The sequence below is a fragment of the Gallinula chloropus genome (genome assembly GCF_964237585.1).
Source record: "Gallinula chloropus genome assembly, chromosome: 3".
NCBI lineage: Eukaryota > Metazoa > Chordata > Aves > Gruiformes > Rallidae > Gallinula > Gallinula chloropus.
Window position 1 is genome coordinate 47,655,693 of NC_140087.1, and position 12,953 is coordinate 47,668,645.

Consider the following 12,953-nt stretch of genomic DNA (forward strand, 5'->3'; position numbering starts at 1 on the left):
TGAGATTAAATTTAGGAACATTAAACAGGACCAGTATTCTGTCTCCATACTTCTGCAATAAAAATGATTGCAACTGCATGTTGTGTATCTGTGATTTACCATCCAGTTTAAAACATGGGCCTTGAAGTATAACTGAATGACTTAGTTCTATTTCAGTATCATCTGTCTCAATGGAGTGACTACAGAGGGATTTAAGACACAGTAGACACTACATGAAGATTCAAGTTAGATGAGTGTTTCCCTTTTGCTAGCAAATGGATGTCTCTGGACTAGATAGAAACAAACTCAGATGTTGGACTTTTTTCTACAATAATAATTGTAATTGCTTGTTTCGAGTCTGGAATACCACTATGCAAATTTGTTCTTCACAGTGCTGAAAAGGAATACTGGAAGATTTCATTCTCTCTAGCTCCAGACATCCCATGTTTCTGAAAGTCACTGGAACAGGTTGCCCAGAGAGGTTGTGGGAGCCCCATCCCTGAAAGAGCTTAAAGCCAGGTTAGATGAAGCTTTGGGCAACTTGATCTAGTGAAGTGTGCCCCTGCCTATGGCAGGGGGGGTGGAACTAGATATCTTTAGAGGTCCCTTCCAACCCAAAGCATTCTATGATTTTATGATCTCACTAAATAGTTCAAATGCAGTCAGTAAAATTCCACTGAACAGACTAAGATAAGAGAGGGAACAATGCACTCATAGTCTTTTAGTAAATATCTCTACCTCTTTTCTGTTCACCTTTTCTTGGGTGTTGCTGTTCACTAGGTTTTTTAATTGGACTGAATGATGTCCATTAGGATCCAGTTCTGTTTATTAGTGCAAGATCATCTCATTCAATTTGCTTAATTATAAATTATTAGTATATATAATTATTATAATAACTTATTATAGTGATTCTATAATGCTTTCAGTGAATCTGACTGTGACTATGTCCTTGTTATTGTCATTGCTGCACAAAGAATGAGAACCTGGAAACATTCCCAGTGGGAGTAAGAGGAAGAGAATTTGACAAAGTTTCAGATTAAGCTTTCTTTCATTTGGAAGCGAGTTTATATGAAGCAGTGGGCTGCCACTGTAGAAGTCTAAACCTGAACCAAAATATCCCTTCCCACCCTAGGTACGTACTATCCCTGCTATGAAGCATTTCCAGTCCAAGTAATGAGAAACTCTACGATTCTTAATGCAATTAAGAATATTACATGGTTTAAACACTAAATTAATTAAAAATCCATTTGAAAGCAACATAAAGATGTAAAACTTTAGGAAGTAAATCTCAAAATGTGAACTAGGGGACTCACTAGATTGTTTTCACAACTGAATGACAGACTGCAGCCTGTCACTGAAAGGATACCTGCTTTTGATTTTGAACATCTCACTTCATTTACAGCATCTCTGACTTCTTTCCAGGCATGCTCTTCACCGGCCAATTTCTCAGCATCCTAGTAATGGAAACAAAAGAATTTGATAAGAAAAACAGTAAACTTAGAATATGCAGTAATGATGAAAAACAGGGTAGAAAGATTATACTGACAAAAGCTGCTTGTGAGGATTGTATCACTACTTGTTGTAAAGGCACAAAAGCTTTTTTCACCTGGCATTCATACACTCTGTAAGCAAGTGAGATGATAACAAGGAAAATGAATGCAAACTTGGAAACATTAAATAGTCCAACCAGATATTAGGTTTGCAACAAGAACTATGATCAATCAGAAAAGAAATAATAGCATGTAATTTTTACTATCAAAATACACTGTGCAGACCAAATTCTCTCAAAGACATGCTAACTAATACTTAAGAGATCCTCAACCACATTGTTGAAAGGATTTAGAAAATCATTTTTGTTAACCATGTGGTGATTATAGAGACTTTACAAACAGTGTGAGACTACCTTCACCCACTCCAAATCTAAGCAATACCTTACAGGAGAAGTCTACTACTAAAAAAACCCCCTGAACTTGAGTTTTGTTTTGTAACTCATTGCTATTTCTTCCCTATTCCATCAGGCTCCATGAACAGTTATATTTTCCCATTGCTTTGTCGTAAAGGTGGCAAAAATGATTAATGGCTACAGCTGTAAGAGAAAGTTTCCCTTTTCAACTGTTTAGCAGTGAATAACTGCACCTTAGGCAAACCACTTGGAACAAATTTATTAAAGCATCCTCAGACACAGCCAAGCATCTTGGGGGATTTCTAAAAGCATCTAGATATTTGATTTCCATTGCTATAAGCACTTAAATACCTTTACAAATCTGGCCTTTAAGACATTGCAGTTCATTATCTCTCTCTCTCGTTACAAAGGGCCTTGCTACTTGCATAAGAGTGTTGTAAATTTTTTCAGGAATATTTTTTAAAAGTTCTAATAAGTCAGCCTTCAGCAGATCTAGAGGCCTGGAATGAGAAGATGAATGAACAGAGAAGGCACACGAGAATTTATAACCAACAGATGCTCACTGGGCATCACAGGAGCACCTCTGTTAAAAAGTCTGTAATCTGTATCTGTCTAGAGCTACATAATTTTCTTATTCTACTACTCCTTATTTACCATAAATTCAGAAGAGAAAATAGTTACCAGGAGAATCAGCACTTACATTTACTTTTCAGTTTTTTCTCTCCACCTACATGGCAAGAAACAGCAGACCTTTGTGTACTTCTGGGATGATTGAACCGAGATTAAATCAAGATTGGTCTCAGCTGTCCCACCATTCTTTAGGGCTTTACAAGGAAGGCAGCCTGACCCCACCACATTCGGCACATGTACTTCCCCTACAATCAGTTCTCTGATCAAAAAAGATCACCTGGAAATAATTTTATGCATAACTGAATTTGCCACCAGGAGACATAAGGTGAATGTTAGGACAAACAAGCTCATGCTGTAGAAATTTTATCAGCGCAATTAATGTACATACCGAGCCCTCTTGGAGCTTTGTGAAAGGTTTACACTGATTCTGTTAGCTTCAACGTAACCTCTACCAGTTTTTATGGGAGGACGTAAAATTCTGATCTCAGTCTGTTAACCCATAACAATCCGTCTATAAAACATCTTTGCAGATCAGTGTCACTCAATGATTGATCTAAAAATAAATCTGGCCTGTAAGATACTAATAATGATGCCTGTGAATTTTTAGGTCTAAGGAGCTACCTGAAAAGTTCTTTCAAGCTCTCTTTTTGCCTCTGGCCCAGGTATAATTCTCAGTATTTCTGTAACATGCTGTAAACCTTACAACCTCAGAAACATGGGACAGATTTGTAAGTGAAAGAAAAACAACTATACACCAAGTTATAGGCCAATAACTAGTGCATCCTTAGGGCTCACTTTGCACACAGTGGGACTGATGGATGAATCAGGTTAAAGTGTTCTTTGACATGGAAATAATCTTTCTCTTTCTTGTACAGTTATTTGAGTCACTTTCCACTGTCTTCTAGTATTTCATTAACACCACAAAACAGTGCAAGGTTGGGGTTTCCTTTGACCTTTACACTACTTTGTAGGGTTAAGTCATCACTGCCTTTGTATCCATGTAGAGAATAGGGAGTGTCTGTAGGACCAATAATCTCCCAGCCCTCTTCTGCATTCATGGTCTTTATCCCTTTTGTAAGAGACTTTAGGATGGAGAGAGGTGGGCAAGCTCTCAGAAGGATTTAAGTCACAGGTTTCAGTGAGATCTTTTCCAGGTTCTTAAGATGAGGCATTTTAGGGACTGGCTTTCCTAAGGACAAGCAAAGACCTGCTTAGCTGGGCCTTTTGCACCTCTACTGTTCCAAGGCATGGAGGCTGCTTCCAAACAGGCAGCCAAGCAAGCGCTGCAAAATAACCAGGAGGGCTTTTCATTGTGAACATTTCTGCCTTCCAGCCTGATTAGTTTTTTTGAAATAAGTTGTTTCTCTCCTTTGGCCATGTGATATAACTAAGCCAGCTAAAAATACAAAGCTGCCTTGAAGTTGGAATTATGGAAATAATTGAAGTGATTAATAGTTACACCAAACTTTAATTTAATCCGAGAGCATGGCAGTAGTAGTCATGGGAGATTCAGCTTTCTGTGGAGTAAGACCCATTCAAAGCATCTCTTTTAGGAATATGTTCTCAGCCAAACCTCCAGGTGTGTGGATTTGCCAGCAGAAATGGAAGACTGGCTTTTTTCATCTGTAGAAAAATAGAACCCTAGCTGAAGAAAAAGAAGAGTCTTTTGAAAAAAGAAAGGTTAGTAGTTTGTGCCTAATTATTTTCCTTATTACTAACATTGATGCTAAACATAAGAATCTGTTCTACAGAACAATAAAATATTGTGTCCTTGCCTTAAAACATAATTAGACTGGATACTCTAGTCACAAAAATGTATGACAAGCTAATTATGGCTGAAATTGGCATGCTTTACAATTCAGTTTTCGCACATGAAGGCATATAGGAGAAATTGAGATTAGAAGTGTTGAAGGCTTATAGGGAGACCAGAAAGGACAGCTGCAACACAAACTTTTCCATGGCGAGAACACAACCTCACAATGCTGTTAGTAACAGTGTGGTGGGTTGACCCTGACTGGAGGCCAGGTGTTCCCTGAAGCTGCTCTATCGCTCCCCTCCTTAGTTGGACAGGGGAGAGAAAACATAATGAAAGGCTTGTGGATCAAGAGAAGAGCAGGGAGAGATCACTCACCAATTGCCATCATGGGCGAAACAAACTCAACTTAGAACATAATAATCTAATTTAATATCAAACAAAACTGAGTAATGAGAAATAAAACCAAAACTTAAAATGCTTCCCCTCATCCCCCCCTTCTTCCTAGGTTCAATGTTACTCACAAATTCTCTACCTACTCCCCCTGAGCAGCATGGTGGAATGGGGAATGGGGGTTGCATTGGGGTCATCACACATTGTTTCTGCTGCTCCTTCCTTCTCACAGGGAGAACTCCCCACACTCTTCCCCTGTTCCAGCATGGGGTCCTTCTCACAGGAGACAGACCTCCACCAACTTCTCCTTCCTACAGGCTATAGTTCTTCATGAACTGCTCCAGCATGGGTCCCTTCCGTGGGGTGCAGACCTTCAGGACCAGACTGCTCAGGCATGGGTCCCGCATGGAGTCACAAGTCCTGCCAGCAACCCTGCTCCAGCATGGGCTCCCCTCTCCATTGGGCCACAGGTCCTGCCAGGAGCTTGCTCCATTGTGGCCTTCCCAAGGGGCCACGTTGTCCTGCAGGTGCCTCCACCTGCTCCAGCATGGGGTCCTTCATGGCCTGCAGGTGAATCTCTGCTCCAGCACCTGCAGCACCTCCTCCCACTCCTTCTTCACTGACCAAGGTGTTTGCAAAGTTTTTCACATGTTTTCACTCCTCTCTGGCTGAAAAAGCTTCCACTAGGTTTTTCACCCCCTTCTTAAATAAGTCAACACAGAACTGCTACCTCTGCTGCTGGTTTGGACTTGGCCAATGGTGGGTCTGTCTTGGAGCCAGCTGGAATTTGCCCTATCAGATCTAGGGGAAGCATCTAGCAGCTTATTGTAGAAGCCGCCCCCATAGCCCCCCTCTACCAAAACCTTGTCATGGAAGTCCAAAACACACAGGTACAGTTGAAGCAGCAGGCTGCCCTGAGAGGATTGAAAAGTAAAAGTTTAGATGGCCAGTATCTTCTAAATACAGAAATGAAATACAAGAGTGCAATGTTATCACCATAAAATGTCAATTCTACAATGGTAAAAGCCTATAAACCATGGTTCAAACAGAAATTAGGGGTTTAATATGAAATATTATTGGGTATGATATTTTTTCAAGACAGAAAAATCACACTAAGTAATCATAATAGTTCCTTCTGGACACAAAATCCATGAGTACATAATGATAATGCAGTAAGACAGGAGCATATAATTCTTTTCTTGTTATCTTTCTGTGCAAGCTTTAAAACAATCTTTAAAAAGGAACTTTTCTGGACAGTAATATTTTAACACTTGAAAAAGTACAGATGTCTCAAATATCTGAACATTTAATATAAATTGCTGTCCATGGCTTACAATTTGCTTAATTTGTAAAAATTTAAGTGGCAACTACAGCTGTCCATCTGACAGAACAATTTTGACCCATTTGATGGTTGGAGGTTTTCTTAGGTTGTGTTTGAAGAAGGTGTCATTAGAACTCAGACACATTTAAATTAGGGCATGACATTTAAAAACAGATCTCGGATGTGTTATGCTCTCAAAGCATAAATAAAAATTTTCTATTTCTGATTCTATTTAAAAGTGCACCAACCACTGAACATACATTCCTAGTAAACTCAATAACTCATTGTTTTATACTTGGTGGCAAGCAGAAATCATTAAAAGAGTAGAAGATATTGCAGGTCTTCTGAAGCTTCACTTTCAGTAAGATGAAGAAAAATATTGGTGAAAAAATGTGATATGGAAGCTGTGATGATGCAGTAAAACTGAATTTGAGACAGGGTATGAAGGCTGCTGGACAATCACAGGTGTGTGCTGCTACAAGCAGAGCAAGGGAAATACCCAAGGTCATCTCTCATAAAGCATTTTCAGTCTTTCTCATTTCCATAGATGATTTGTGTTCAAGTTTGAAGCTACAGTTGCGTGATGGGACAGCAGCCACACAGAGGACTGCATAGCTGAAGAAAAATATATATCCATTACGAAGCACAGGCTGTTGTGAAGCCAACTGTAGTATTAGAGTTTGACTCCATGCTGGAACCTGGCCTGGATATATATTTGAATACTGGGTGAAGTTTAACGTCAGAATCAAAGACCCCTCAATTCTCATTATGGGGGCTGAGGTATATAGAAGCCTATGGCTTCAGTTGAGGATTTCACTCCCACTCACTCCTATGTGAAATGATCAGTGCACAGAGCCCTGTCATGATTCAAGGTTTACATGTAATTTCCAAGGTTTCAAAAGCTCCCCTGCCCCATGAAAAACAATTCCAGGTCTATAAATGATGGTTCGACTACAATTTCTAACCCACACAAGTTTGTCCTCACGAGGAGTGGAGCTGTCAGAAGAGAAGACCTTGTGTTTTCTGTTAGATAGCTCTGAAGAGGGTAGATACAGCAATTCCAGAGCTACTCTGCCTGCAGACAAAACCAATGTTGTATCCCTGTGAGGCTATTGGGAGGGGGTGAACTGAACTTCTGAACAAACTGAATTTGTACTTTTTACTTTTGAATTCTGAAAGTAAAATAAGGTACGTTGCAGTTGGATGCTGTACTGCAGCTGTGCAGTGCATTGCTCAGTATTAGGCAGGCTACATTACCTCATATAATCAATATAAGCTCTTCATGGATTACTGGCTTTGGTGTCTGGAAGTGCATAAGAACTGCACAGGTTAGTAATATTCTCAATTGCATGGGTATTGGAAAATTTAACCATAGTTCACAAGGTTCATGTTTAAGTGTTCTACTTACGCCTTCAAATCAAGATGAAAATTTCCCCAAACCCTGTGTAAAATTAATGCAAAATAGCAAGCACCTTCACATGGCAGCATGAATAACCTTCCTTTCACATTATCCAACAGAGCTACATTACAATATTTACTTGGAAATTTAAAAACAGTCATCAGAAACAACTGTGGGAAATTTACTAAAATTAGATGATTTTGGTAAAGAGAAAATTACGATCAGCAAGTCCATTTTAAGAAGTCAGTTTAATAAAATGAAATGGTACTAAGGTAAGTTTATCCTGGTAACATCTTAGAGTTAATTAAGTGTTAATGTTTAAGGTAAGAGATAAGCAAACTGACCAACAATCCTCAACCTCTTCAGTTACAAGCCCAGTATCTGTCAGGGTCACAGTTTTGCACACCAAAAATAGTAACTGTATTTCTGTCAGATTCACACTCCACTCTTATCCACCGAAATCCCACTTAGATATTAATTTCTGTGATTCTTTTAGGCATACACTTTTAAACAGCCTTTTCAAATATCACTGCACCTGTATATTCTGTTATAGAGGCAATATCACAAATGTTTTATAGTGACGTAAATTGACATTATAGATTCAAGGGTCACATTAGCCTTCTTTACTAGAAAAACACATTTTCCATTTCTCTTCAGATTCCCATGCTTAGATTCATCTGGTCAAACATGGACATTTGGACTACCCTTCTATTTGACAGAGGCACTCCATTGTTCCATTTGTACTATCCTAAAGCAGGCTTTTAAAATATGTCAAAGAGATAACAGTCAAAGTGTGTCCATTTTTGTCAATTTTATCCATAAAGGAATTCTCCAATAAGTAGCTCAGATGCTGACATTTACACTGCAGCTGTCTGTGGTTTGGTGAATCAAATCATAGCTGTAGATCCCCACTTCGGATATGAAATGTGTTCTGCCCTTACAGTGGCAGTGCATTTTATTTCAATAGGTCTAATTTACCAAGCAATTACAGTTACTCTGTATTATATACCTGTCCTCATAAATGTTTATTATTCTCTCAGTCTTTGTCATTCACAGATTTTACTGGCAAGGATTTTGTAATTATTCCCAATTCATTCATGAAAATGCTGGGTTCTGTAGAAACAGGGTTATTATGGACACACTCTGAAACTATTTGGTAAGCATTATATATAACTGATGGTTATGGTGATTTAATGTTTAAGTTTGTTCTCAGAACAATCCTTAGAGTGTATATATAATTAGAGTGTATATGTACAAATTCCTGTAGCAAGAGAAGAAACACCAAAAAAGCTCAGAGCTTTTACTGGTCTTGAATGCCACAGCCCAACTGAACTTTTTAAAGACCAATAATGCTCACAGATCAAGCAGTATTAATAAAGCTTTGCTGTTTTACAGGCAGTCGATAATAACAACCTAAGGAAATAACATTACAGACCATATTTCCTCTCTGAAAAAACAGCACACAAAGATGCTAGGTTACTTAGCAAGAAAGCAGGATAGTATCTAAAGAGATCTGTCAAAACATGAACAATATACAGGGCTAAACAGCATAGCATCACCTTCTTCACCATAGCATTTTGCCTGGAACTGTAGGCTCTTCAAATGAGAGGTACACGTATTGAACACGTTCTGAAGTCATGTCAGTTAAGTGTTGGTAATTCTGGCTGCTGACCAAGTAATTTCCCACACTCATTTTTAAACTAGGTCCCTTAAATACTGCTACTCCTTTTGGTGAAAAAAGTTTCATCAAAAAATGGCTATCCCAGTTCTTTTCACTGCCCTTTCTCCATATGGTTTTGCAAAATTCTTGTGCCTCACACAGCTTGGGCCCCTGGGTATGATCAGCACTTTACAGGCCTGAAACCCCACTGCCTACTGTCAGACAAGATGATGGAAGCTGCAGTTTATTCCATGAGCAACAGGACCACGTTTTGTGTCTGCAACAGAGCTGCCTGTATAAACCTCCTAATTGCAGGAGCTTGGTGCTGTCTGCAAAATTTCCATCCAAGCAGCATAAGTTACAAGCTGAAAGAAAATAATTGATAGGACCATGGGAGGAGCAATAAATAGAAGTTCAGTACTTATCAACTCATAAAAGTCAGAGGATAGGAGGAAAGGAGGAAAAGCAAAGGAAAGTATTTACAGCTTAGCATCAGAAGAAATAGGACCTTATGCCAGACCACCCAAAAATTCTTGGCACATTTGTAATTCCATTGTAATTTCCAGCATCAGTGCAAAAACCCCCTGTGGGTAACTTGGTTACCTGAGGAAGGATACTGTTCAGTCTAATCCCTAGCAACTGTGAGGCTGGTATTTCAGACTACACATTTGATACTGCAATCTCTAGGTCTATCTTACCAATCAAACTGACAGCTACAAGGCAAATCTGCTTTATTCCTTAATTCTGCAACCTGTGAAGACACAGAGTGCCACTGAGGACAGTTAATGGCTTAAAAGAGGTTTGAAATTCTAAGAACTTTTAGGCATTCACAATGTATAATCCAATCCACATTCATCAGTGCACTGAAATATATATACTTAAGTTTAAATGCATGCATAAAACCCATTAAAGTTAATATTTATGCACATGACTAAACACTTCACTAAGTAGAGGTATAGTTTGCTGTGTATCAAAGTTCAATTTATGCCTCAGTGATTTGAAGAATTTGTACCCATTGAATTTGTGCCCATATCTTCTAACTGAAGATATACTGACATGGTTAACTATTTAATTTAAACACTAGTATTAAAGCAATTTAATAACTCAGTGCATGATATATCACATGATAAAATTGTATCTAGAGTAAAAGTGGAAATTCCTAGAGCACTGATAAAAATCAACTGCCTAACTCACAAGCATGTTGTTTGAATATTCAGTGTGGATGCACAAACCCACACTGACCACTCTCCAAGATTTTAAAATTATGAATAAAAAAAGGTTGAATTCATTTTGTAAAACTGCAGCTCTTAAGAGAGCACAGTATTTAGTTTCCTCCTCTAGAATTTTGCAAACAAATTCAATCCTCCCCTATTTGAATATTAGTTTCATACAATCAAGAGAGAGGTATGCAGTAACTCTAAAAGATGTACAGCGTTTTAGTTATTCCAAGAACTTTTAACTTTGGAGTATTATTATCAACTATCCTCTATTTAGCACCAACTTACACCAGTAGATGTTCTTCCAGTCTTTAGGAGAAGCAGCTAGAAACATTCCAGAAGGCAAACAAGTGCTTAAACCAAATATTTCCCAGTACCTTTCTAGCACTCCATTATTCTGATTCACTAATATGGACATTTTAGTCATTGTCACAAAAAAAAAAAAGGAAAATGGACACAACCCAGTGAATGAAGGGGGGTTGGAACTAGATGATCTCTGAGGTCCCTTCCAACCCAAATGATTCTGTGCTTCTATGAAAAGGACATTCTCTAAAATGTCATAGTATCATGGAAACCATTAATGTGCCTTTGAATATTTCTCAGGGCCTTTATTTACTGTTTGAATAACTGTTGTGCAGCTTGTTCCTCTTGACTGACATTGTTAGAAGTTTTTAAATGCCTCAACAGTCAATAGTGAGCAGCCAAGGTGATTCAAACCAAAGAGAGGTAGCCTAAATCACAAAATATGCACTGAAAGTTAGACATCTTGACTCACAAGTAACCAACCATTTATGGGACCTGCTGGAACAATCTGAGGATACATAATCTATATCAGATTTGCAATTTCCCAAAACAGTTCAAGGTACTGGTTATCCATCTCTCGACTTCGGCTAAGTACTCCCCACTAAGTACTTCACTCAGTGCTTAAAAATTGACATACTGTTCTAGGATACTTTTCCCAGTCAGGTGGATGCCTCCCCTCTGGAAAGCATGCTATTTCCAGCCCTCCTTTTTAAAATTTCTTTTGCACATGAGGGTTTGGAGTATGGGAGAAGCAGCTCATTTTACATGTATCCTTACGTTCATTAACCAAATACAATGTACTAATAACTGATCTTCACAGTATCTTTCTTCCCTATACCAAATGTCTATAGATTCAAACTACTGTACTATTATGCAGCAGCTGGAATCACATCAAGAACTTTCAAAGTCCACAAGGACTTCTCTTGTGCATGGGAATGATGTAAATTTAACATGAAGATGTACACTAGAAATATTTTGAGAGTAAAAATTTAGTTACAGAGATAGTGTCAAAGGAAGTGCAGAAACTCTAGTTTGTATCCAACACTTGTCAGCACTAAGATGACAATTCATGCTTTATTTTTCTAAAGCAACACGTTTTTCTTAATGACTGTGGTCAGGTAGATCTTGGGCAGCATTGTGATACACTGTTTTACCATGATGCCCAATTCAAATCGCTGCTTGCAGTGTAATCAAGCGGCTTTCATACAAATCACTGAGCAATCTACTGGAAAATAACAGGACATCCTGCAATGGGTCAACAAATTACACAGTCCTCTGCTGTAACTCACATGGCTGGAGTAAACTCAGCCTTTTCAAGCCTGCTGTGTTTTACACAACAAAAGGTTCCTATTCATATCTGAAGAGAAAACACAACTGCAAAATTTATAGCTACAGCCTTAGTTACTGCATTGTGATGATATTAATTAAATTACTGGCAAGAAATTGATATGGCACATTGCTTACCATAGCAATTTTTCAATCCAAGGCATTCAGTCTGCAGTTTTACAGTCTCAAAAGTTATAGACTTCCTTGCTATTCAGATGAGCTCATTTTTGCTTTAATAGACCTCAGAGGAAATTAGTTAAGGACTGGAACTGATTTAGGCACGAAGAGCCTGATTTTGTCTTTCCCAATCTATGGGGCTTCCTACAAATTCAAACAAAGCCCCAAATTTTGAAGAATTGCACTGTCAAAACAACATTAAAATGAAGTCATGATACCTGATGACCTTGTCACAGGCTCCTAAATCAATCATTCAATCATTGAAAAATAATATTAAAAACTAACATTTGGCTTACAAAGAGTGTCTAAAAGTTCAGAGGCAGATGACAGTAAAGTTACTTTCTTCATCTAAATAAGAAGACAAGAGTGAAAGATGTCCTTCCACAATGTGGCATGGGAAATAACAACGTGTGTATTCTTTGTAGTGAATCTCATGCTGAGATATTCTAAATAATAACTCATCTTTTTAATGTCATATTGAGTTTATGGAGGGCTTATGTTACTTACCAAAGATCACAAAACAAATAGCAGACAAAGACAACAACCACCAAAATGTACCACGTGGGTAATATATTGCTGACTGAAAAGGTATAGTATCTTCAAAATTGTCCCTGTCTGTTCTATATATGTACCTTTGCACATACAAATATGTATACAATGTTGCTTTCCCCACTAAACCTGGTTTTGTTCACTGTACATACATGTCTACTTCACCACAAAAAGTAATAGTGAAATGGATCACAGAATACACTGTCACAGCACATAGGCCAAGGAGATTGTTCAGGTCATAGATTTAGGGATGGGGCAGATTATCAGATACAAATTTTCGACTACTGAATAATATTTTTTCCAGACCATTTTAAGCTATTCTTACCTGATATAAAGTAAAACC

General features: G+C 38.2%; 1 protein-coding gene across 1 annotated transcript in view; it reads right to left on the reverse strand.

Annotated features, from left to right (window-relative positions):
* Positions 1 to 12,953, reverse strand: part of SMYD3 (SET and MYND domain containing 3) — a gene marked incomplete at both ends in the record, with an annotated part of 393,058 nt that overhangs the window by 47,565 nt on the left and 332,540 nt on the right. The window contains one exon of the mRNA XM_084261454.1: positions 1,346 to 1,433. Coding sequence (XP_084117580.1) covers positions 1,346 to 1,433 — 88 coding nt within the window. The remainder of the gene's footprint in view (positions 1 to 1,345; positions 1,434 to 12,953) is intronic.